The sequence below is a fragment of the Camelus ferus genome, chromosome 3, assembly GCF_009834535.1.
Source record: "Camelus ferus isolate YT-003-E chromosome 3, BCGSAC_Cfer_1.0, whole genome shotgun sequence".
Lineage (NCBI taxonomy): Eukaryota > Metazoa > Chordata > Mammalia > Artiodactyla > Camelidae > Camelus > Camelus ferus.
Window position 1 is genome coordinate 27,168,356 of NC_045698.1, and position 27,053 is coordinate 27,195,408.

At 34.0% G+C, this 27,053-nt stretch overlaps 1 protein-coding gene across 2 annotated transcripts in view; it reads right to left on the minus strand.

The window, feature by feature from the left end:
• RICTOR (RPTOR independent companion of MTOR complex 2) overlaps window positions 1–27,053 on the minus strand; it is a 102,198-nt gene that overhangs the window by 5,340 nt on the left and 69,805 nt on the right. Inside the window, exons 20-37 of one of the 2 annotated variants that reach the window (XM_032471302.1) lie at window positions 25,526–25,661; window positions 24,948–25,147; window positions 24,546–24,672; window positions 24,002–24,166; window positions 23,755–23,831; window positions 23,232–23,310; window positions 18,386–18,495; window positions 17,841–17,928; window positions 16,525–16,617; window positions 16,105–16,211; window positions 15,322–15,551; window positions 12,931–13,939; window positions 12,569–12,640; window positions 9,065–9,242; window positions 8,191–8,275; window positions 7,187–7,420; window positions 1,099–1,254; window positions 651–774 (exon numbers count right to left, since the gene is read on the minus strand). In XM_032471302.1, coding sequence (XP_032327193.1) covers window positions 651–774; window positions 1,099–1,254; window positions 7,187–7,420; window positions 8,191–8,275; window positions 9,065–9,242; window positions 12,569–12,640; window positions 12,931–13,939; window positions 15,322–15,551; window positions 16,105–16,211; window positions 16,525–16,617; window positions 17,841–17,928; window positions 18,386–18,495; window positions 23,232–23,310; window positions 23,755–23,831; window positions 24,002–24,166; window positions 24,546–24,672; window positions 24,948–25,147; window positions 25,526–25,661 — 3,270 coding nt within the window. The remainder of the gene's footprint in view (window positions 1–650; window positions 775–1,098; window positions 1,255–7,186; window positions 7,421–8,190; window positions 8,276–9,064; window positions 9,243–12,568; window positions 12,641–12,930; window positions 13,940–15,321; window positions 15,552–16,104; window positions 16,212–16,524; window positions 16,618–17,840; window positions 17,929–18,385; window positions 18,496–23,231; window positions 23,311–23,754; window positions 23,832–24,001; window positions 24,167–24,545; window positions 24,673–24,947; window positions 25,148–25,525; window positions 25,662–27,053) is intronic. The other variant, XM_032471310.1, reaches the window with a different exon arrangement.

Consider the following 27,053-nt stretch of genomic DNA (forward strand, 5'->3'; position numbering starts at 1 on the left):
ATCACTGCTTTAAATATCAAAGATGTTGAAGATTGCCTGAATTTTATCATGTTGCTATGATTTAGAAAAGCAATAAAAATTCTACAACTTTTATTCACAGAAAAGAAAAAAAATAGGGAAAAATTAAACCAAGAAAATATCACTTATTTTATGTAGGCCAGCTTTTCTCAAACTTTAGGGTCTTAGGATTCCCCTACCTTCTTAAAAGTTATTGAGAACCCCCAAAATCTTATTTGTGTGGGCCACAGCCATCAATAATTACCAAAAAGAAATTAAAATTGAGAAAATTTCAGAATATTAATTCATTTAAAAAATTAACTCATTACAAGTTAGCAAATGTACATAACGAATAATAACTATATTTTCCAAAACTAAAAAAGTGAGAATAGTAGTACTGTTTTACATTTTTACAGATCTCTTCTAAAGTCTGGTTTAATAGAAGACAGCTGTATTCACATACCTGCTTCTGCATTCCATCTGTTACCATATGTTAGTTTGGTTGAAGTATATGAAGAAAATCTAGCCTCGCTCAGATACGCCTGCAGTTGTGAACTGCTGAGTAAGCTAATTAGTCTAACTTCAAGTATTTCATGTATCTTTTTCACCGTAAAAAGCAGAACAAAGAATACTTGTGCTCATAGTTTACTTACGTTAAAAGCCCAGTTTCATGACATTTAGTTGAAACTGAACTACTCAAATTAATGACTAATCTCAGAACTTCTTTGCGAAGGAGTATACGGCACATTGGTGTATCATCTGGAATTGTTTTAACACCTGAAAGAAGATTAAAATATTTGATCTATATCACAATAGAAAATGATTGTAACTCATGAAACCTGTTTTTAAACTTCACCTAAAGATACAGAACTGAGATAAACTGCACATGACCCGTCAGCCATTTGGGGAGCAAAATTCTTTCCAATGAAATCCAACAGTTAAGAGGGAACGTATCAGTAGCTGATACAGGGGCAACAGTTGGCTATATACACCTCACTAAAACTGACTTGCCGTAGTTTTGAGACAATAACACTACTTACCAACAACAACAAAGTTAAAGTACAGTTTTAACAATGCTTGGATTTGAATTTGAAAACCTACCTAGTAGCAATTCTGTGCTTTTGGTGCTGCTGGCTGAGCCCTCCTGAGACACTCCATCACTGCATCCAGAAATGCCCGAAAACTTAGAGGGAACTACTTCTAAGGGATTATGGATAGTCTGCTCACACCAATCAGAATATGGAATGTCTTGAAGGTCTGAAGGAAAAATTAATTAACCCAATTAAAGGATCACAATGGCTTAATTCCTATGCTTGCACTGTATACTACAGAAGAGATGATTCCTTGTCATTTCTTTCCAGCTTTTAATAATTACTTCCCATGATATAGACTTTCAAAGGAAATTCAGACTGCCCAGATAGTGAAACCTGTTAAATTCCAAAGACATTTATACATTAGATTTTATTTTTCTAAATTACAAAAATAGTATGTTTATTTAAAGAAGTAAAGATGTACACAGAATAAAAAGGGAAGATACCTTACCTACCCCCTCTCCCAGTCCTCCCACCCCCAAACTAAATACCCTCCTCATTTATATACATATAAAAATTCAGGTATTTTGCTATTTTAAATTTCTCTTTCTTGCTCTTTGGGTGTGTAAGTGGAATTATATTGTACCTATTATTCTATGACTTGCTGTTCTCCCCATTTAATAATTATCAGCATAAGAATCATATTCCCTGGGCTTATAAGTTCTTTCCTTTGAGTTAAATTTACTATCCATGCATTGCTAAGGTACCCCTAAATGGGATTTTGAGGTCAACCAAACATCCCAGTGCCACTAAAATGACATCGATATTTCTTAATTTAAATTTTTCCTGAGCACTTAAACTAAGTGATCAGAGCAAATGGATATCAGAAAGTCTTTGGTTATCCTTTTAGGAAGTAACACTGGGCAATGTAGAAAATCATACAACCTTAGTACACTAAGAAATAAGGTTCAGAGATAGGAGACACATTCAGCCAGAAGGTAAGACCTCTTGACAGCCAGTCCAGTACTCTTTTCACTACAACACACTGTCAAGAGTATTTAAAAAAAAAAAAAAAAAAAAAAAAAAAGGAAAGGAAAAGAAAAAAAGAAGAAAAAAAAAAAGCTTTCAAAAGCTTATCTTTAAAAGTCCAGGAAACTACACCAATGTCAACACATACTACCTCTCCCTATGCTGTCTTCCACAAAATAGATACCACCACCTCAATCTTACCTTTAAGCACTTCCTAAGACTACTATTTTATATCATCTAGGCAGAATATATCTTGGTTCCTTGGAAAAGAAGATCTATCAGTTTAGCATAGTTTTAAGATTCAAGAAATCATGCCTCTGGTCAGGCATTTAAAAGTAACATCATTACTTAAATTATACATTGAATTTATTTTTTTAAAAAATTTTTAATTGAAGTACTGGGGATTGAACCCAAGACCTCCTGCATGCTAAGCACGTGCTTTACCACACTGAGCTATACAACCCCTACACTGATTTTAAAAATAAAACTACTGCCAAAAGATTTGAGAGAACTAAAGATGTACTTAAGAACCAGTAATGTTGAATAACCAGGTACGAGATGAATGTTATTTTAGACACAACTGATGAGCTTCCCAGGGAGTAAAATGACAAAATATTCCAGCCCAAGGAACAGTAAGAAAATCACACTTTCTTCAATGTTTCTAAAAAGTTATAAACTAATCCATTTCAGCCTCACCTTTAACCAGTGACAAACCCCCAAATTTCCAACCTTTCAGAATCATATCTCATTTCTAAGCATATCATTCATTCTCATTAAAACAAAAAACAAACAAAAAAACCCCCATTCCTCTAGCTAAGCTAGGTTCCAGAAAAATTAGTTTAGCCCATTTGGAGATGTGAAACATCACCCTAGCTATAGTGACAACAGAAGGCTTTTGCTACATGGGGTATTTTTTGTGTGTGAAACATGCTTAACCATACGAATAAACTTTTTTAATGAAATAATTACATGTACTAAATAGAAACTTCAGAGAACATGTGGACAGAATACAGGCACTATCTATAAACCTGCAGGATAAGGAGAACCAGAAATTCCTGAAACTGGGAAAGGAACAGCTAGTTAGCCTACTTTTTCTTATGTGTGGAAGACAATGTCTATGAGTCCACTGAAGGCAAAACCGTGCATACTGGGTTGATGGTACCTACCTTTAGAGACCTTTATTTCCTTTCTCTTTAAGAGAGAAGACACACTTTTACTCAAAACATTTTATTTCAAGATTATTTTTAGTTTGGATGAAGCATTATGTCCATTAACTGAATCAGTTTATCTATGTCATCTCTAGCTTAACTGTAGTTGTTTGCTTTCATTGTTTCCTCTCTTTTTCATTAATAATTTTCTAGCTCAGCTTTATCTATTAATTAAAAATGTAGACATGAAGCACAGGACAGACCAGACCCTAAGAGACCGAATACCTTCTTTACTCCCTGTATCTGAGCATAAGGCTGGCTCCAACTACTCTATGTAGGGAAAAACAAAAAGCTCTAAGCAAAGAATAATATACATATAAATTCATATGGGTTAATTCAGAAAAATCATAAGCTAAATTTTTCCTACCAGAAAGTAGTTAAGTTCCCAAACAGATTATGGGAAATGCTGAAACAATTATTTATTAAAAACATAAAGAATTTCCATGAGGAAAGTTCTATTGCTGATATACGTGCCCACCTGATAACCAATTCTCCTGGGCAGCAGGGAAGTAAAACGAAGTGAGCAGGAGGTGTTTGTTCCTCAGGAGCACAGTAAGATAACTATAACCGAACCATCAGAATTTATGAGAGCATAGCATTTCTAACATAAACAATTTAGTGTGCGTTACCATTTACAGAGAGCTCACTGAATGCAACCTTATCTTAATGTTACTAAATACCAAAACCACACTATAAGGAAGGTATAATTATTCCCATTTAGAGATTTCAGAAAAAATAAAAAAGTAAAGCTTGGCAAAACTAAGTGCATTGCCCAAGATTAAAGAACTAATAAGATGGAAAAAGTTTGGCTTCGAGCCTAAGTCTTCTTGACACCAAAACTCACTGCACTATGTTTACACCAGTGGTTTTCAGTGTTTCTTGGAGTCCTAGCATTTCCTAGCTTCCTCCAACTCCAACTCCAACTTCATACCTGGGCAAGGCCAGATACGTGGGGCACCACCTCATCGTTCCCCTTACACCCTCATCTGCATACCACTGATCTTTGGTATAGATTTTGATGAAACCATTACTCTCTCTCTAGGGCCCTCCTCTCTCCAGTGTAGTTTCTACCTAGCCATCACAATCATCAGTTTAATAACCTAGACATTCAAACTGATCTTCTTACCATTAGCCTTTATAGTTGGCTAATTTTTTTTTTTCCTAATGCTCTTTCTTTTATCTATGTCATCTCTAGCTTAACTGTAGTTGTTTGCTTTCATTGTTTCCTCTCTGGACTAAAACACTTAGGTTTCCCACTCTTGGTTAGCTACACTAGGGCAAATGTGGTGAAATATATAAAGCAGACCCAAAAGAAACATATAATACTAAGTTTTGAAAGGCCAGCATGTCGCCTTGCACACTAAAGTGTACAATGCATAAGCTAATCTGTGAAGGTGGTAGACACAGAATAAAATGTTAGGAAATATTCTTATAGCCTCTCCTCTGGGCTTTAACATTTTTTGAACAACTACCGCTACCAACACATCAGACTGAAAGTTTTTAGAGAATGGACAGCCTGGTGTTCAAGTCCTGATGTCCCTTTAAAATGATCATTAAAATAGCAGAGGGACTATTTTTAGTTATCTGCCATAACTGGATGTCTCCTTACTGACACACAAAATCCTGACTATGGCCAATAGAAGTGCTTCTCAAACATCACTGCGTACCTGAATAACCTGGGTTATTTAACCAGGTTAAAATGCAGATTCTGATTCTGTGTGCGGGGCAGAGTTTGAGATTCTGTGTTTCTAAGAAGCTCTCAGGTGATGCTGATGCTGCCGACTCACTGACCACACTTGGGTGGGAAGGGCCCTGCAGGGCCTGGTCTCTACTATCTTTCTAGGCTGATCCTGTATCTCCTTCCCCCTTGCTTTTTGAGCTCTATTCACACGGGTCTTTTCAATCTCTTCTACTTCCCAGGCTTGCTCCCATGAGAGAAGACCTTTGCTCATGCTGCTTCCTCTGTCTCAAAATTCTCTATACTCCTGTCTTCACTTAGTTAGCTTCTATTCATTCGTTCAACCACAGCTCATAGCAACTTCTTCAGATGTCTCTTCTTCTATCTGCCTACCTAGTTATATTCCTTTGCTAATATGATGTGCCTACCCTTGATGGCACCTGTTACAAATGCCATATTATATTTGTGTATCAACTGTTCGAGTGATTGATCAATCCATTTCCTTCCCCGTTGGTCTAGAGCTCAGATGGTGTCTTTTTATTTTTTTCTCTCACAACTGTTTTTCGAGCACATAGTTTAGCGATTGCCTGACCTATAGCAGTGGCATAATAAACGTGTTGAATGCATGAATGAGTGAAGGTTCAGTGACTTTTTAACAATTAGCCTCCCTCCCTTCGCATCTCCAAGGTGAGTATCAGCAGTAATCATTTCCCAATTAAGAGTTATTCTCCCCCCACTGCTCCTCAGTCTAACACTTCCTATCACTAGATAACAAGCCAAGGGGCTCTGATGGCTGTGCCAATGCGAGATCGTCACCAGCCGCAGCCAGTCTTCCACTCGTCCCAAACTTCATGAGACTCTGCTAGATGACTAGTCCAGCTACAGACCACAAATGGATTAGAACTAGCTGTGACTGTGCTGTGACTCGGTAATAATTAGGAGAGTGGTTTCCCTATTTCTTGTTTGATAAATAAACAGAAAACAGTACAGCAAAACTCCACGGTAAGTGCTTCATAAGTATTTGCTGAATAAGTAAATGAAGAAACAGAACTTGGAAGAACTAAAATACCATAAATGATGTATAGAAAAATGATTCAAAATACATCTGCTTTAAAAAAAAAAAAGCATCTTCTTTGCTGTGTACAATACATCAGAACAGTACTGCTCAAACCTCTCACTCAAAGAAAATGAAAATAATTATAGCCCGCTGGGGCCCTGGACAGGACTGTTCATAGTGGGAAGCACCTAGTCCAAGGGTTTGTCAATCAAGGCCCTATTGGGGCATGGAACCACTGAAGGGTTAATATCCCAGCAAATCCATATCCTGTCTACGGTATATCAGTGTGCCACAACCCAGCAGTTGGGAAGCTCTGAATCAGAATACCAAGGAGAAATCTAGGTGAATGGCCCAGAGAACTTTGGTTCTCACTAGGTTTTCCTGAGGATGGCTAAGTGGTATTCACCAAGAAAAGGTATCTATAGTAATACTTTAAACACATACATACTAATTTATAATTGCTAATATATGTCACTTGTTGAATCATATAAAAAAGCTGAATCTGGGTCTGCATCATTTACTCCCTCACTGAAAACATACTGAGTACCTAGTGTATAAAGTAGTATGCAGCCAGGTATTAGAAAAATAAAAATGAAAAGGATGACAGACCATCCCCTGAAGGAACTTACTGAGTGGGAGGGGAAAAATAACCAAGAAATAATTATCATAAGAGATTTATAGACAAAGGGCAATAGAAATAAAATACTCCTGACTCTGAGGATGGGGTGGGCTTGCCAAATAAGATTGTGTGTGTCTGTGTGTGAGCTGAGCTCGCATGTCTGTGAGGAGAGGAAGGAACAAGAAGGAACAAAAAGGAAAACACATTTTTCATGCCTAGAATCATGGAAAAAAGCATAGTCTGTTTAAAAACATCAGTCAGTCAGTAATGGTATGTCAGTTATAAGATAGGCGAATGGTGAGAAAGATATTTAGATCACAAAAAGAGTCTCGTGTGCTGGACATGAATAGCCAGTAAAGAACTGTCACCAGACAGTACTATGAAAGATGAATTGGAAGGCGCCAAAACTGGAGACTGAAACACTAACACTTCCGTAGGGAGATGCTGGACTAAGGCTGAGGTAGTGAGAATGGAGTAAGAGGGATGATCAACAGGGCTGGGAGATGACTTGTGACTGGAGCAGATTCAAATTCAGGTGGATTCATCCAGAAAAACATAATCACTCACCTGAATGACTACATATTGCACTTAGTTGATTACTGGGCTGGAAACCCAGAATTTCAATACAGACACAATAAAGGCAGTTATCATCTGTATGTTCCTGCAGTCCAGTGTCTTCTGTACTTTCTAAAAACAGAGAAGCATCTGAATGGATTGAATTCATTATTTCCGTAAGACTCATCTGCTGTCGTAGCAAGTGAAAAGAGTTTTTCACAAGACCTCCAGTTCCAGATGGAAGACCTGTGTATAAGCAAATATAAAACATAATCTGATGAAGACAGTATCAGTGACACCTCTTTCAAAGTGTCTTAAACTGTATGAAATTTTAATGAAGGGAAATTAAGGAATAAAACCAGAACTCTTGTTATGACTCAAATATAACCTTAACTGGGGAGAAAAAAAGGATAATTTGCTTTAAATTAGGAAAATAATTAAAATCAGCAGATATGTTTATATTATTTTAATATGAGGTGTTAAGTAACAAAATAAAAAATCATTATTATACATCTAAGGCATCATTTCAATTATTTGCAATATTTGCATAAAGTAGTAATTCTGAGTCTAAAGCGGTCCTTGTTAAAAAAATAATCAAGATTATAAAGCTTTAAACCTGGGACTGATATGCACATATTAATTAAAATACTATAGCTCACACCAAAGAGAGATCATGTAACGTGTGATAACATTTTTCTCCCTCCCTTTCCCCAAGCAGCTGTTTCTTAGACCTATGACAGTTAAGTGTTAAATTATTTTTCACGTATCTTTAAAAAAAAAACAAAACAGAAGCAATTGATCTGGTTTTTGTCTTTTTGAGAGGCTAGGTATTTAGTTGGAAAAACACTGCCTTAAGTCCCTCCACAAAAAAAATATTGTGGTTTAATTTTAAATTGACTCAATTATTTTGCTATAATTTATAAGTTGACCCAAAAGTAAGTATAATTGAATTTTTATCATCCTATGGAAAAGAATTTTCTTTTTCATGTAAAGACAAGACCAAACCCATGCATTACCTCCTGCATCATGGGCAAACACTCTCGCACCTCGATCATCATGTGGAGGTATGTTTTTTGTCTGAAAATAGGGGATATCCTTTACCTAAAATAGATATGTCATGGTAAGTCCTGTTATAAAAAGAAGTTTACTTTATGAATATTAGCAAAATTACATGAAATGTAATTTAAACAGAATTACTAGAGCACATGAACCTACAATCAAAAGATTACTGAAGAAGGTTAAATTATCAAAACTTGACAAAATAGTCTAAAACCCTTAAAGTCCTTATCTATTCTTGGTGACTCAAATGGGTTTTAACATAATTATTTCAGAACTTATCTTTAGACTTCTGAGCAAATGTGTATTCTTTAGTACTATAAACTAGAGATCTGTGAGTACTTAATGGGATTAGCACCCCCTATATGACTTTAGCATGTGTGGCTGCCCTGTATGGGATAAACAGGATCAAGGATTAAATAAAACAAGGGATACATTGCGTTATTTCAAATGTACACAATGTTATATGTCAGTTATATCACAATTAAAAAATCAACAAGGAATTAGTCAAAGTGACTTTTTAAAAAGCAAGATTAGGAACTAAAAGTTTCTAGTGAGAATATACTGATAAAGAAACCAAACAAGATGCTGATTTAGCATTGGAAGAGAAGGAAGGATAATGTTCTGGGGATATGGAGATGCTAAACAAGAGTACAGAACAGTTGAGAAAGGCGAAATAATGCTTATCACAAAGTTTCTTTAAATAAAGCTGCCTTAAAAAAAAAAATCACCTCTCCCCCAAATTAGTATTCACTTTAAATTATAACTAGTAAGCAGTTATAAAATGAAAAAAAAGGAAACCACCTCAGAAGAAAACCACAGAATTTATGATACCTGGAATATATCATTGATGTCTACTGGAAGAGCAAGGCCGATATAGTCATCTGAGCTACCGCATGTTGCACTGGACACCATGGACCTCACTGAGGAGGATCGCTGCAGGGTATTTTGGTTAATAGGACTTAACAAATCTTCTTTATCTAGCGAAGCGTAACTTAAAGCTTTCATAAACCTATAATACCATTCGAAAAACTGCATTAGTTCCTTGATTTCTAGTATAAATCATATAAAGAAATTATAATTTATTTTCAAAACTTCATAAAAGAGAAGCTAGTTAAGTACTAAGCAGTGCCATCTTGTTTACTGAGAACATACAAATACTTGAAAATATTTACCTTTTATAAATTGATAAATAAAAGGTCATCAGTAATGCTGACTGTTGACCAAAAAGCAATTGTTATGGTCTCATAGGTAAAAATGAGAAGGTGAGCAATTAAGATAACTTTCAATATCTAGATGTTAAAAAAAAAAAAAAAGAAAGAAAGAAACCTGACCTCAGAAGTCAGAGGTATTATCCAAAGACTATCTTCACAATCACTTGAAACTACTAGATTTGCTATCAAGTACCACCAAGGGCGTATCTACTAACTAGATTTAATAATATTTCTATGAGAAATAAGAATAATCACTTATTCTTTGTGTGGCAACTGCTTTAATGGTTTATCAAAATAAGATTTTTTAACACAGCAGACACAAAACAGTAAAAACGGTATCATGTGTAAATATTACAATAGCTTTATATGAGGCACTGATACTTCCTCAATGCATTCCCTATCAGTGACTCCATAATATGGAAAAAACACTGACACTTCCATAAGATACAACTTCTCACACAGATTCTTACTCATGCAACAGACTTGTTAAAATATTTACTATATACCTGCTTTGTATATATAAGTCAGCATACAAAGTTTCACAGTATATGCATATCGCTATTTGAAAACTCAAGCCATTTAAAATGTAATAATGTTGCCTGATATTAAAACAAAGAATTATTTTGTAAAACACACAAAATAAATCTTTCATTAGTAGCTACTAAAATTATCATAGCAAAAACCACTTCTCATTTCTACTCATTTCCACCAAAAAACCACTCATAACTGAAATTCACAAATTTTATAAAACAGGCCAGCTGCCTTTAAATTGTACTCTGCTGTACTTCTCTGACTCCATAAACTCTTCAAGGACTACTGGAGTGAAGGGGAAGAAATTATTGGATTACTTGCCTCCCCATCTCTGTTCCAACTAGAGTAGTTCCATTTTTGTATATTCTACATATTGGGTTTCTACAGAAATGTTTTTGTGAAGAAGGGGTTTCTCTACTTAAAAAAGCAACATTTTAAAAAAGCATTTAAAACCACTGATCTAGTCCATTCTCCACTAAATGATGCAACTAAGGCCTGCACATTCTAAAATTCATGAACTTTATCACATAGGTTTATAATGATAAACAATTGAAAGGTTTGCCTGGCTTTGTTCTGGATGGATGAGGCTTGCAAAGTTTCTGAATTCCAAGTAGATGAGATGTTACAGCGTAATTTATGGAACTTTTTCCAAGTTCCTTCACTCAATGCCAGGATTAGAATTCAAGATTAAGGTATCCTACTTCAGTGTTGTTTCTACTATGCCCCAAAGAAGTATCTAAGAAGATACCATTTTATGACATGCTAACCATTATACCACAGTTATCAGTTCAATCATTCTTCTAATTTTATAAGAAAACCAAAAGTAAATTAATAATAAATCTTCTCAGCTTAGATTCCAAACTATTATTTTAAAGTAAATTTTTAGTTATCTTCCATCATTCCCCTTTTATCTGAACTAACCAAAGGCTAGAAGTGGGAACAGGAAGACTAATGCCAACACAATTTTCTCCTCTATGGAAACTGGTACCCAGTAAGTATTAAATACTATTTGAAGAGTAAGTGAAAGATTTGATGAACATGGTTTTTGTTAAGTCTTCCTCCTCTCTGTATAGCTGTTCCTGTTTCTCTTCTTTTTCATTTTTTTTCCTTCCCAAGAAATTAAAAACACCTATTAATCACTTAAAATGCCAATAACTTGGCATTTTATTCCAAGAGTAAAATTTCCAAATATCCTTCTCATGTTCTAACAGGGAATACAGGAAATAAGATCCTAAGAACACAGATTGGTTAGGAAATAGTGATTTGGGGTAGCTGTCTTTTCTGGTTTATTCTAATGAATATTTAAGCACTAAAGCTTTTTATCTATGCTGTTATCAATTTAGATATATCAATGCCTGCTTCAATGAGATAGAACAACCCTAACTGGATGATTCAGAGTTAACAGCACTTTGATTACGGTATTGAGGTGTAAGATGGTGGTACTCTTACAGCTTACTTTGGTGTGCTATGTTACTTACTCCCCTGGCTGAATGCTACGAGGCTGCTGTGGTCTCTGGGTTTTCAAATACTTTGTTGTAGTATAAAAGTTTCTTCCTTTGCTACCAATTTTATCAGCTGTCCTCTCCTGTCACAGTGTCCCTATCAGTAGAGGCTTATAACCATTGCTTCTTTTGACCTGAAAACCTGATATCTAAAGTTGTTAGAATAAACATCAACAAACTTTGAGTGTGGGTCACAGGTACATCCTTTGAATAAAATTTGTGAACTTTACTGCATAGACTTATACTAGTGAGCTATTGAGAGGTTTGCCTGGCTTTGTTCTGAACTGATGAGGTTGGCTGTCAGGTAGATAAGACACTGCATAATTTTTGACATTCTACCAAAGGGAATATAATTTATTACCTGCTACAAGGAACCTCTTCTACTAAATGTGTTAGCATTACTGAAACAAAACTGCATAATAACTTCTTAAGTATTTGGTTATATGGAACCAAATGGATTACACTAAAGAAATAACTATAAATACTAACAGCCAACTTTTATTGAGTGCTTAATGTGCCAGGCACTTTTCTCAGTACTTGACAAATACTAATCCATTTAAATAAATGTAAATGAATAATCTAAAACTTAAAAAAGCTTTCAGAAGTATTTGGCCCAAAAAAAGTAGATGTAGAAATTTTTGCAATAATCAAATTTAACACCGCATATCTGTTATAGATAAAATCTAAATTGTTTACTTTGACCAGCTTGATACAATCTTTAGATATGGCATAGAAATCCCCCAAATCTTCTTCATCCTTTTTGTTTTGTTTTTTCGGGGGAAGGTAATTAGGTTTATTTATTTTTAACAGAAGTACTGGGGACTGAACCCAGGACCTGTGCATGCTAAGCACACACTACCACTGAGCTATACCCTCTCCCCTTCCCCAAATGTTCTTGAGCACAAGCAGACTGTTACTGCTGAATCCTGAGGGCCGAGTAATTCATTTACTGTTCATTAAGTTCCTACTTAATAATTACAGCCACTTAAAACAAACTGAGAGGAACTGAACTGAAAATTTCAGTTATCTTAAAAAAAAAACAAAAAAAAAAAACAAAAAAGGTCAACTTTTGGAGCCTTAAATTGACCTACCTGAAAAGGTTGTTTGTTATTGTAGGTCTTAAGCTCCTGATTCCCCCGACATGCTTCTTTTTAAAATCGATCCTTGCAGAAGCGAGAAATAAATAAAAAAAAAAAGCTTGTGACTTGTGTGTCCCTGCAAAGTATGTATGTTTATTTTCAGGGTCTAAAGGAGTTTCTTTTCCCCCCTCGCAGCTGCAAGAATCCATTTCAAATCATATCGGGTAAACTAGGAGCTTATAGCCTACCACAGTAAACAATTATAGTAAGTCAGTTCTCAGGCTTATGGAGATGTACAACCTGGCTAATGCTTTACATTTAAGTCTGCTAAAATGCAACCATTATTGTTCATTTTCAAATGTGTATTTGCTCACCTGCTTGGTGTTAACCTGGACTCAAAGCTGTTGGCCTTCATGGTGATGGTATCAGTAAACAGCACATCTTTTGCTGGAGACGCCAAAGCTTCAGAATGAGATAAGGATGGATGCATTCTTTGTTGCTGTAATCTTTTCAGTGTAGCATAGCCAAAGGCGTCTCTAGAACTTGTGTAACTGAAGTTACAGTCTGCTAGACTTTTAATTGTAGCAATAGAAGGTGCTTTAAGGGACTGTGCTCTTCTAGGAAGTGTATGAGAAGAACCTGGAGGCACCAGGGACACTGAGTTTGATTTAGAGAGAGACAGATGGTTAGACTGTGGTGTCAAATAGTGGCTTGTCTTAACAGTTTTAGTACTTACCACAGTACTCATACTTCCACAGTCTGTGTCCATAGTCGTAGCATCTACACCTACTGTCTCTCGGGAAGGACTTGAGCTCATTGAACTTATGCCACTTGTTGTAGTGTCTGTATTAAAACTTTGGCTACGTATCTTCATATGTGAGCTCGTTGAACTTTCTACAACTAATCTCTCTCGGCTTGTGTTTTCTCTGTGATTCTCTGTACCAAGGCTCTTGGTGAATTTTAAGTCATTCTCTCCAATGCTTGGAGTACTACCAGTGTCTTCAATATGCTTATTCCCAACAAATGAAGTTTCTAATTGTAATGTTTTCTGTACTGTGGATATGGGTGTGAAATCATCACTATGATTAAAGTCAACACTGGGCTCTGTAAGCGTTCTGATCCGCCTGTTGCTTGTCTTATTTTCAGACGACGGTTTCCCTCCTTTCGGATCACTGCTACTACGATGTTTTTTATTAGGCAAAGTAAGCGAATTTAAGATACGATTCTTCACAAGTTTACTAGAAGCAAAGAAAGGGAATGAATTTTTATCCTTTATAGGTCCAGGTCGATCATAAAATGCTGGCTCCGCATCTTCATTGATGTCAAGGAAAAATGTACTAGTAGAGCTGCTGCCAAACCGGTCATCCTCCATTATGAACATACCTATGATCAAAGGATTGATTAATAAAGGCACACTGAAAAAAGGATAAATAATCATAGTAACTACTAGTGATATATTTCAGGAAATGTCTGTTTAATAGTCACTTGGGGGAAAAGTTTTCAAAAATAAACTGAGCCAGATAAAAATAGCATCCTTGAGATCCAGAATTTACACTTGAATAAAACATAAAAATATGTCATTATGAGGATCTTCTGTTATTTCCAAAGAAAAACTATAGAATTCATTATCGGCATGGTTTACATAAAGTTTCTTTTGATTACTCCAGTGAGTTTCCAAAACCTCCAAATATTCAAGATAAAATTAAAGGCAAAAAGACTTGACCATGGATGTTCACTCGGTACAGATTCCTAGTGGTTTATTCTTCAAATCACAATAGGTAGGAGAAATCAATCTTACAAGAAACAAGTGTCCAATCTTAAACAAAATATACTTACAGAGTCACATTTAAAATTCATGTTTAAACTAATTATATTTATTTCTCATTTTGTCTTAGGTACTACTAAACTTATCTAAATTCAGTGCCTAGTTCTAATAAAAGACAATCTAGGTACCTAACGACACCTCTGGGATTTTATTCTGTTTTTATTTTTAATTTTCTGTTGAATAATTATAAACTACTTTAAATACATTTTGAAAGGAGGCAAAATAAAATCTTGAACTTGCATACTACATTTATTTCCATATTTTGTCAATTCTAAGATGCACATTTTTTCACTGAAAATCTCTAAAATCAGGATGCATCCTGTAACAGGCAGCACTTTTCTTCTTAAATACTGGTATATATTATAATTTATGGCATCTTACATATGGTGAAATATGGTTTGATAAATGTTACGCTATCTTCTTAAACCCATGTCTTGAACTTTATTCACCTAGTAGTGTTTAGCACAGAGCTTAAATCACAAACCATTTTTCATTTAACTGATTTTTGATACTCCAACAGTTTCACTATTTAATTTTAAAATTTAACTCATTTCAAAAATGAGTGTGTGAATATCTTATCTCTTAAATATATTCTAGTTCAACAACCCTGTATCTGAAAAATGAAGTTAGAACCGTGTAAATGAAGAAAGTAGGTGAATAAACATTTAGTTATTAGAAAATGCAAAAAAAGGGGAATGGCTCTTCTGGCACATGGCTTAATAACTCTGAAAGCAGGATTTTCCAAGAACTATTTAGAAGCAAAGGGAGAGTTGGTGGCTATACTCCCTGTTGTGAAAAGATATGCATTCTCCAAGAGGCTATTACTGCTAAATTATCTCAAAAAAAGTAAATTAAAATTGTAAAATTCATTTAAATTTTGATATTACAAATATAAATATTAGTTTTGGCTTATTTTATATGACCATGTCACAATACTCACTCGACGGCGCAGATTCACTTTCACTATTATGTCTAGAGCTGGTTGACTCTGAGTTCAAACTAAGGGTGCTTGGGATAGATGAGAGTTCATTACAGAGTTGCTCTATATCATCTGGGACCACTGGCCACAGATGTTTGCGACTGTGCCTCACAGCATCCCAGTTGTGACATTTTAGAATATCACAGCCTTGTTTGGTTTTGGCGATGAGCCCAAGCACATACACACAGGTCCTGTAAGTAAAAGATGTAGTAATGACAGCTTATAATTCAAAACTGAAATTTCCTAAAGCAACCACAAAATATTAGGTTACTATATATACATCTGTATTTTCTTTAAAAGCCATTAAAAATTGTTTAGCTTGTGGAGAAATGTATCAAAATGAGTCAGGAGTAAATTAGAAGCAATAAATAACATGAAAACTTCAATAAAAATACTAATTGCAAGGAAATTATTTAAAAGAACATAATGTAATCTTAGGGAAAAATATATATTAGCTTCTATGGGGTAAATTTGGAATGTGTGGGCAACTGGACTATTTGGATACACACTATACTTTCACTGTTTACTTGCAAGGTAAATGTCAACATTGTAATGACAAAAATAAAATAATATTAAACCAGGAGCTCCTCAAAATGTTTAATTTAATGCATTTAAAAATCTCACGTAATTAGGACTTATAGTGAATATTCTAACAAACTATATGCAACCAATAAAACACTCCTTCACACAAATTTGTGAACAACAATGTATACATTAGTAAGATTTCTGAGTTAAATGACATACCCTCTGACGGAAAGAACTTCACACTGTTTCGCAAGTTTCAGTATATCTGGAATCACATTTTCTTCCTGTAGCAAATTGAGACCCCAATTTGATGAGCCAATATTCCCCTGAAATAAATGAAATCACAAGTCAAATATATTTATGAGAGTAAATTTAAAGAGATTTGGAAAACTACCCAAAAAACAAAAAATTTAACCACACCTATAAAAGAGGAAAAAAACGTGTCTTAACAAGAAAATTAATAGTTTAATCATCTATTTTCCAACAGAAAATAATACTTAAATGGGTAGGAATAATCTTGGTCTTAGGATACTAAACTAAGAATAAGTTCCAAATAAAATAATTTTTATTTATTTAATATTAATAGGAAAATGAGAAAAATCTAAAACTTAAGATCTTATAGAACTGTTTATTACAAACCAAGGCCCAAAGAGACGCTTTCAGTTTTTTAATTTCTTCCCATTTATCCAAATCTGGTGTACGAACGTTTTGACAGAGTTCTGCAATAATATTCTGGAGAAGGAAAAAAATATCATGTGATTAACAACATGTTTTTAACATATTTTCTTACTATACCTTAATACCTATTTAAGGTTTGTATTTATTAATTTTGCATGTTTAAAATCCTAAAATAATTTCACGTAAAATTTCAGAAGAAGCAGTGTTAGTAAATAGGCTCTGAGTTCATTTACTAGAGTTCCCACTTAGTAGCTAAGTGGCCTTGAGCAAGTTACTTAATCTCTCCATGCCTTCATTTTCTAATCTTTAAGATAGGAATAATAATAGCCTCTGTCTCATAAAGTTTAATGATTTAATAAATTATTACATATAAAGTGCTTAACAAAGCACTTGAGACCTAGTATTCCATAAACTGTTAGCCATTGGCTATCATTTCTTCTAGATAGAAAATAATAAATTAACACCTAGATTTTATGCTATGTGGGTAATGGCATTAAGCAAATCATTTAAATATTCAATAAATTAAAAAAACTAATATAAAGATACATATCCCAATACTTCATACACAGTGTAAAAATACATGTATCTATGTTTATGCAAAACTTTTGCTTCTGAGATGGACACTGATATGAAAAAGAACTAAATTGCTAAATTACTATTATTCAGACATGCACATAAATACTTCTATTAACTATTCCTAAAATAAGAAAAGAACTTATGGAAAACACTTATGGAAAACACCTAGTAGCAAGACATATTCCCAGCCAAAACTTGGCGTGCATTTCCAGCCAAATACTTAAAGAATAACTGCTTGCCTAAGCCTCTTACATTCCATGAAGTATAAGAGAACAGTTGAAGCATTAACACATAGCAGCTGGTATTTTGTTGCTCGCCAAAGGTAACTGAATCTGTTTCAGGTTCAGCTTAACCTCCCAACAAGAGCAATAAACTCAGTTTTTCTTTATGTTTTTACTAAGGATATCAACTTCCTGAACAAACTACAAAGGGAAGCACTCAGACCTTCACTGGGTTACTTACTCTACATAACAAATCAGCTATGCAAATGGTTGGAACTCAGGGAAATGCATGAGAGCCAGAAATATGTCCAAGGACTGCAAACACAGAACACTTAAGTCAACTACGAGGTAGATGGCTTTAAAAGCAATTATGCCACTGACTTCAAGGCTTTTGACAAGTTTTTGCAAAGATAATACTTAAGCAATATTAAGTTTTTTCTACTATTGTAGGCATTTAAAATAAGCAAATTATGGTTTTACCTGTACTTCCAACAAATGACAGCCTGTTTTGTGGTGTACCAGTTGTCCATAAAGGTGTACGGGTAGGTAGACATGAGGACGCTGTAATCTAGTATAATAAAAATGATTGGTATATCTATCTATAGGCTCATTTTAAATATGCTAATTAAGACAACGACTTATAATAAAGTACTAGATAAAAAGAATTAGACATAATCCCTCAGTATAAATAAAAATACAGAGGTGGAAAGGGGTGAAGATTTCTCTAGAAAACAGTTTAGCCGGTCTCAGAGTAATGGTAAGAGAACTAAAGACTAGAAAAATAGACTAAGGTAAGAGCATGAAGGGATCTGAATGCCCTATCAGTCAGGGTATTCAGCAAGCTATGAATGCCACTGGAATTTCTGAACATTCAATGTTATCCTTTAAAAAGATATTCTTAAGTCAGTGTAAGAAATAGAATACCCAAGTACTCAGAAAACTTAAAAATAATGATTTATAACACCCTGGTTTTAAATTTTATGTTGGAGGACCAGTAATAAATTATTCTATTAAATGGACCGTACCTTTGGTTACTCCGACGAACATAGTTATCACCATCAATTGGCTTTCGATAAGTAGTAAGTGCTTCATTAAGTTGTTCTTCAATCAAGTCAACATACTTTGAATTATATTCCTAGAAGACAATATTGTTTTAATTACACATAGTCATCATAACAACATTCACTAAATTTCTAATATATTAGGTACCTAGCAAATCTTGGAAGCATAAATATGAGAAAAATGAACATCTGTTCGAGAAATTGAAGTAACTGTTGAAAAGAGAACAATGTACTATGAATACAAATGTTCTATTATACCCATACCCATAAGCTTTCTGCTTATACTTCTTCCCCATTTTCAATTAATATTTTGGGGTCCATATAAGTAAGCTAATACTTTTGTTTTTCATCTTACTTGAATTCTTTTCTCCATTAAAAAACTAGCTTCTTAATATTAAATCCTGAAGACGTTAACTAGAAATTTTAAAAGGAAGCTGAATTCTATCATTTTAGAACCTTTTGGTAAGAAATATCTCTTTCTCCACTGATTTAAATCAAGTCAAATGTAAAAAAATATTTCCAACTGAAACTTGAAAAACTTCTAGTTACATTGTTTAAATCGAGAGTTAGTCATACTGCCATCTTTACTGCAAAAGATCTCCACTTGAAATCTTTTAGAAGAAACTGGTAGAACCTCTAAAAAGCAACTAAGCAGTATTTATTAAAACTTTAATTTCACATACTTTTTGACTCAACAATTAGACTTTAAGAAATTTATCCAACAGATATATGTGTACAAGTATGAAAAGATACACATGCAAGAATATCCAGCAAACACTGTTTACAACACTAAAAATTGGAAACACTCTAAATGCCCATCAACACAGCAGTGATTATAAAAATTAAGGTACATTCATATAATTTACTATGCAGCCATTCAACAGAAAGATCTATATCTAAATATATAGCTCTGAAAAGATCTCTTGGATATATTGCTAAATGAAAAAATTAAATACAGTTTTATTTACAGCTCTGAATGGATTCATTTGTATTTTTAAATGAAGAAGATATACTTATAGATGTACAGAACATCTCTGAACGCACATTTCCTTCAGAAAAGAGAATAAGGGGCAGGGAGATAATTTTCATTTTAAAGCATTTTAGACTACTGGGAATTTGGTGGGTTACCTTAATACTCCCTACTTAGAGCCTCTAAAAACTTAAGTTTTTTTGCTTGTCCTTTAGGTTCCATATTTACTTTGCAATAGTAGTACGAGATTTTAATTATACTACCAGCACACAAGATTACTGCTACTGCTATTGCTACCACTACCAGTAAATTACTCTGTACACCACACTCCTCTATACATAAAAATCCCAGCACAAAATTCTAACTAAGGCCAGTATTCTGAGCTTTATGCAGGTGTAGTTACATTCATGTGCTATTGCCTAGTTAGTCGTTTTACCAGCGGCATCGAGTTACAAACACTAGCAAAGATCAGGGTATAGTTTATAGCTATAAAATGCACTGTGTTTCTGATGTGGATCATCTTGAGGATTCCCCTGAAAAGGAACTACTAGAGGAGCAAGAAGACCCCAAGTGAGGGCTGGACCTCTAGCTACTAGGAGATATTATAAGTAGGCAGTCAGAGGAGCCACATTGTTCTCATTAAGGGAACTGCAAATGAGAGCTCCCTAGAGTGAGACCTTTGAGGAATTCATGAAAATGACCCTTAAGTAAAAGAATCAGCATCTGAAATCTCCCCTGCTCAAAGCTAACAATCCCAGATAACAACTGTACAAACTGAGTAAGACTGTCCGCGACCCCTGACCCCTTCCTCCTCCTCCTCCTATTACAAATCCGGAGAGGCCCCAAATTTGCAGCTAAATGGAGAGGAGATAAACAAGAAAAAGTGACCAAATGAACCATATCCTCCCTCCACAGCAGGTTTCTAAGTCTATACCAGGCCTGGGCTAGGGGAGAAAGTTATAAATTGAGTAAGTGAATTTTTAATATTATTTTGGCCTGTACGTTTTATTACCTAAGAAAAAAGACAGTCTCACCTTCACCTTGGCATGCCGCAAGCTACTGGGAGAAAATAAAATACAGTGGAAAGAGCATGGGCTTTGGAATTAAAAAGTGCCCTTGCTGTGCTATTTTCAAGCTCTGTGACCTAGGATAAATTAGTTTACTCCTCTTAGCTTCCACATTTTCATTCACAAAATAGAAATAATAGAAAACATTTCAAAGAGTCGCTGTAAGGATTAAATGAGGTAATACTTGAAAAGCACTAAGTTCAATGGCAGGCAATGACTAAATTAGTTTCCGTCCCTTTCTCCCTTTCTCTAATTAATCTGGGAAAGTAGACTATATTGTTTTTATTTTTGCACATCTCATTTACTGCCTGACTGTAACTGCAATTCAGCAACTGTTTGTAACTTTCTACGGAAATTGCTCTAGCAAAATTCACCAATGACCTGTCAAATTCAACAGTCTTCTTTCCAGTGTTCACCTTATCTGACCACTGATATACCACTGGCCTCTCCTTCCTGAAGCATCCTTCAGTGCAACTGTTCTGATAATTTTACCCTCAGTGTCCTCGTCCTTTTAGTCCCTGCTTTAAACCAGTGTCCTCTAGGGAGCAATTTCCAGTTTCATTTTTTTTTTCCCATAACATCTTCCTTGGTGACCTCACTTAATTCAGGTTTCAACTACTACTATTCACTGACAACTCCCAAACTGCCATCTTCAACACATATCTGAGTTCCAGATCCACATTTCCACATATTTTCTGGATGCTATCACTTGCCATCCCACAGGCAATACCAACAAAATTGGTCACCTCATTATACAAATTATATTAGAAAATTGCTTAGCAAATTATTCAAAATTCATGATCCCCAATCCTACAGACCTCCTTTTGTAATCATAATCTCTTAATGGTGAGCCATTATATACTCAGTCATTCAAACTTAGAAACCTTAAATGTCAAGTTGGACCCCTCATTCATTATATCTAATCAGTCCACAGACCCATCTTTTACCAAAAATGCCCAGAAAATGTGTCCCTGCCCATCCAAACTTACCACCAGGGAAGTTCATGTTTTTATCAATTCTTGCTTCTAAACTCGTCTCAGTATTCCTAGATTCCTTTACTTCTGATGATCAAACTGCTGCTACTACACTGCAACCTGTTTCTAAAGCACAATTCTGACTATGAATACTCTTTACAACTGTAACAATTCCCCAACTTCCTGTAAAATTGAAATCCCTTAGTATGACATAATGTGGCTTTAAAAAGCCTTCTACGATCTAGTTCTAATTCACCATTCCATCCTCATCTTGCCACACCTCACCTATCTAGCTCCAGCTACACTGGAATATGGCTTTCTTCATGTCTATGAAGTTTCAGTAATCTATACAGATTTATTATTCTGCCCTCTCATCCTTGAATACCCTTCTTCTAATTTACTTCAAGACCACTTCAAATATCATATCCTTTCCTGAGCCCAAAATTTCTTTTGCTAATTCCTAAGGCGGAATCATTAACCCTTCCTCTGTTTCCTTATATACTACACATGACTCTGTCATAGCAGTTATATTTTGTACCTAATGTCTGAAAATACTGCACCAGATTTGTTAAGCAATTTCCTAACATAATTTGTATAAAAAGGTGACCAATTTTATTATGGTAACTAGTTTAAATATCTTCTGGGAAATAAAACTATTATATCTTACTTCAGTTTTTCAATTCACCAATTATTTAAAGACTTTATGCCTGAAGTTGTATGCTTTATAGTTAGTTTTCTTTCCCTTTTTACCCTCTTCTAGTTTTATTGAGATAACTGATATACAGCACTGTTTAAGGTATACAGCATAATGAATTGACTTACATGAGATGATTATCACAGTAAGTTTAGCAAATATTCTTCATCTCATATATATACAAAATTAAATAAACAAAAAAAAATGCCTCATGAGAACTCTTAGGATCCACTTTAAGTTTCATATATAACACATGGCAGTGTTAATTTTATCATATTGTTCATTAAATCCCCAGTATTTACTTATCTTATAACTAGAAGTCTGTACTTTCTGACTGCTTTCATCTAGTATCTCTGTCCCCTACCCCCCACCTCTGATAACTATAATTATATAGTATTTTTCATAAATGAGAGTATCCTATGATATAAGATTCAACATAGACAATATAAACAATGATCTGAAATAATGGAAAATCTGAAAATCATTTACATTAGGATTGATTATCCCATGGGTTTCTAAGATGCTTTGACAATTTATGACACTTTCAACAAAGTGAAGCCACAGTGATGCCAGCTTAAAAAAAGCTGGGAAGTTCACCAATATCTTCAAACTACTCCTTCTTCCTGGGTTCCCCATTATATACAATAGCAAATAGTTTGCTCTCAGATTTATAAAAAGTACACCCTTAATTAGATTATTATATCTGCCTGGTAGAACCATTTTATAATCTTTCCACATTTAGGAAAATTGTTTTAGTTTCAGCCTAAAAGGGCTGTGGAAGCAACACAAGAATAAAAGAAATGATGGTAAGTAGGGTTGTTGACAAGTTATAACAGTAGATTATATCAATTAACTCGAAAGCAAAATTTCAACAAAATGTACACAAAAATTTGCTATAAAATAATTTTATCTTAAAATAGTTTAAAAATAAATATGAATACAAATAATTATATACAATTTAAGACTTGACTTCATATGAATGTTAAAATATTTCATTTCTTTAGCTTTAAAATACTGATGATATAAAAAAAAAATCCTCTAAATTTACAAATCTTTTCCCCAAGATAAAAACATTTAAATTGAAACTTATTTAATAGGAAGTTACCTTGTGCCACTTTTCCAATTGTTTGGCTACATAACCCCTTTCATTCAAATAGGAAAACCCTTTTGGAATGGAGAGAAATCTGTAAATTAAAACAAGCAACAGCTTAACATTGAGTCTCACAAAAAAATGTTTAAGGAGCTAAAATATTTCAAACATAATGTTTAAGAAGCTAAAAGACTTTAAGAATAGCTCCTTCCTAAAACTAAAAGCTCAATTATTATTTACAGTAATTTCAAATATAAATTTTCATAACCTTTACAAAAACCCATGAATCCAACCATAGTAAAGAAAATGTATGAAAAGAATGAGGAGACATAGAAATGTAAAATAAACATTAAGGAGAACAATGAAAAGACAGAGTTTTAGTATGAAAGGATGTCCAAGATTCTAAAATAGGCCTCTTTCAAAAGTTAACAGCTAAACTCTTTAAAGTGCTTCCTTTACAGATCTGAATCCAGCTTTAATATACACTGCCAAAGAGAACACAACAGAAAACAACTACAAGAAAAATCTTAAAATTTACCTTAAGAGGAGAAGCAAGCCCTTGTCCCCAAGGTGAGATAAAGCTGGCTTCATCTGAATAAGAGCATGAAGATTGGCCTAAAAGAAATAATGATTAGGCAAATTAACAACTGTACTAAGATAGTAAATTCTCTTTCCAAAACGCTTATATTATATACATTGTAATTTCACATAATTTTTTATCAAAATTAAATATTTTAATAAAAATTCAGGTCTAAATATTTTATTAGAAAATAATGAACCTTCACCTTGTCTTCACACGCTTCATCAAGGATATCAAGAGCTTCAGAAGAAATCGTTTTGTTTTTATCATGCAGCTGGGTCACCAGTAATTCAATTCCCCAGTTATTAAAGAATTCAACATTAGCTCTCAACAATACTCTTAAATGTTTTGTTGCATACAGCCTGCAGGCCTATAAAGACAAATGAGAATATTAAAAACAAACAACCCAAACTTCACTATAGATAGCCTATTTGACTTTATTTTGGGACACTTCTGCTACATGAAAAGGGCAGAAAGATTGGAACTGATGATCCAGCCCTTGAAATGAGTATTTTTTTTTAGTGCTAGTAAAATAAAATACTTCCGTTTCTGTCTAACTGCTTCTTTTCCTTTATATAAAAATATAGATTGTATATAGAGTTCTTTGGAAGAACTAAAATTTTAAAGTAAACTCAAATTCTATCTCATAATCTTAGAATTTATAATTAATTTTACTAGGCTAAAATTTATAAAGTATTGAATTAACTGGTTATTAAAAAATATAGTTTTATTGTCTATGTTATACTCACATCAGTGGCTGCAGTTAAGATTTTGGAAAGGATGACTCGAGCCAATCCATCTCTGCTATAGTCCAAACTAGAAACAGTCAGTTTCAGCAAGTGATCTTGGTTTTTCAAAGAGCAAAGGTTAAGTAGACTAAAAAAAGGATGAAAATAATGTTTACTAGAGACTACTATACTGAATAATTCAACAAATATTTTAAAATCCCTAATAAACAAGCATTTCTAGAAGAAAGCAATTAACAAGTATCACATTAAAAAAAAGTATCAGAGCACCACGACAACTCTAATTAATTTTTTTTTGATATTTTAACAAAACTTAACAAACACAGGTGTGCACACTAAAAATGAAGTGATCACACTAAAAATAAAGTTTAGGTACATACTGAAACAGAATCTAAGCATGCTCACCACTGAAATACGCTGCATTTTTCCAGCATTTTGACTCCATGAGGGTGGCAGGAAAGTGTTCCAATAAATAAAAAGTAGTGTTGACTAAGAGTAGTCAATAAACAATTATTTTGAAGACTTCTTTCAGGTTTCATTCCAGAGGAGGCATTGAGCCACTGAACAATATCCTTTACTAGATCTTCTAAGTATCCTTGCCCATCCTAAAAGCAAATACATTATGATACTGCTAGAAAAGCACTTAGTGCCTACAATTAAAAAAACCAACTCTAATCAAGTCGAAAAAATTTAATGACAATGGTGAAGTTACTAGTAACAGTTATCAATCACTTTAATCCCATTCAACACAATGCTGCAGGAGATGGTATTATTTTCCATTTTACAAGGAGAAAACAGGTCTCTTTAAAAGGTAAACAACTTGCCCAAAGTCACTTAAATAGTGACTAAGTCAGGATTTAAATCTAGGTATAGGATTGTTCCCTATATTTCTAAACATAGATTATGCATATTCAGAAATAAAAGGAAGGGGAAAAATTCACTGAAAAACACTTGCTCTGGAAAACATTCAAAGTGCTTCTTACCTCTTCAGACTCAAGAAGAAATTCTGTAAATTGGCAACCCACAACTGTGAGCTGCTTGGACTTGGAAAAATCCAGATCCAGGTTGGCATATAATTTACTACTGGGCTTGTAAAAATAAAGTAGTCTTCGTACAAACCTAAGATCAAAATAAATCAGCAACAAAGTGAGAAACCAAATCACTATTTTAGAATCTTAATGGTAGCATATGATAATAAGGTTGTGAATACATTTTGGGTTTAAACCATTAGGGTAAATAGCAGGAAATTTAATAAACACATTTGGTACATTCCACACACAATCAAACAAAAACACAAAGTAAAAAACCAACAAAAAAATCCCCTTCATTATAAAAAGTATTTTTTGTGAATTAAGAGTTTTAATGGTGACATGTCTTAGAGTAATTGTGGAAAAGAAAGATGCTAGAAGGAAAAAAATGCAGATATAACACAGCAAGAAGATAAGATTGGATAAATATGAGGAAGCCACCTGGATATAAATGTTTTTTGTTTTGTTTTGTTTCGATGTATACACATTTCATTGTTATTAGATCTTTTTTTATACTCTCATTTAATTGATAATATATAAATTTTCCCCTATTGTATTTTATGAAAGAACTCTGTCCCATGGCTCTATAAAATAATATTGCAGACGTTACCATGCTACGATTTTGTCAGTTTTTCACAATTAGGCAAAAGTCAAGCATAAAAGCTCCAGGTAAAAGCTAAGCAACTGAATTTATGAGGCAATGGACATAATTTATGATATTTCAATGTCATAATTGTCAACATTATGTTCTAAGCCTCTATTTAATTTAGTTCAACTTAAATTTCATGCACTACAATCCAGCCTAGTAAAGGTGCTAGGTCCAGGAGCTGGAGAAACAAAGTTAAATGAGGCTTCATTTCTGTTCTCAACAACTCCGAAAAGTTAGGGCCATGTTTCTTTATCCCAATGTGATTTATATGTTCTACATATCTCTCGAAACTTAATACAGATGTTAAGTTAAATATTATTGAGTAGAAAAATATAATCAAATAATAATGTTAATGGCATGATCTTCTCAAAAACATGAAGCATAGGCACTTTTATCCAATGAAATCAATGCTGGTGGTTAGTCAGTATAAAATTGGAAGTAGTAAAAATGCATGGAGTACTAGAACACAGCTAATACTCTGAAGCGCTGTATATGCTATGAACAATTGCCTGTTTTATGGAAAGTATGGAGCATCAACTTGGTTAAGGGGACTGTAAAGAGGAAGAAAAATGAATAACCCTCCGAAGTCAGATGCAAATGAAAATAGAATTGGAATATTAAAAATGGCCATGATTCTGAGAAGGAGACACTATATCCCTATAATGTCATCCCCACAGGTTAGGGCTAAGAGTATGTACATGGTTGATATTCCCTGATTTGAGAAACTTTTATCTTAAGTACTTCATTGATTCCAAAACTAAAACCATAATGCAAATAACCAGAAAAAGCATTAGCTGATGCTTTTTGGTTATAAAATACAACTATATACAAAAA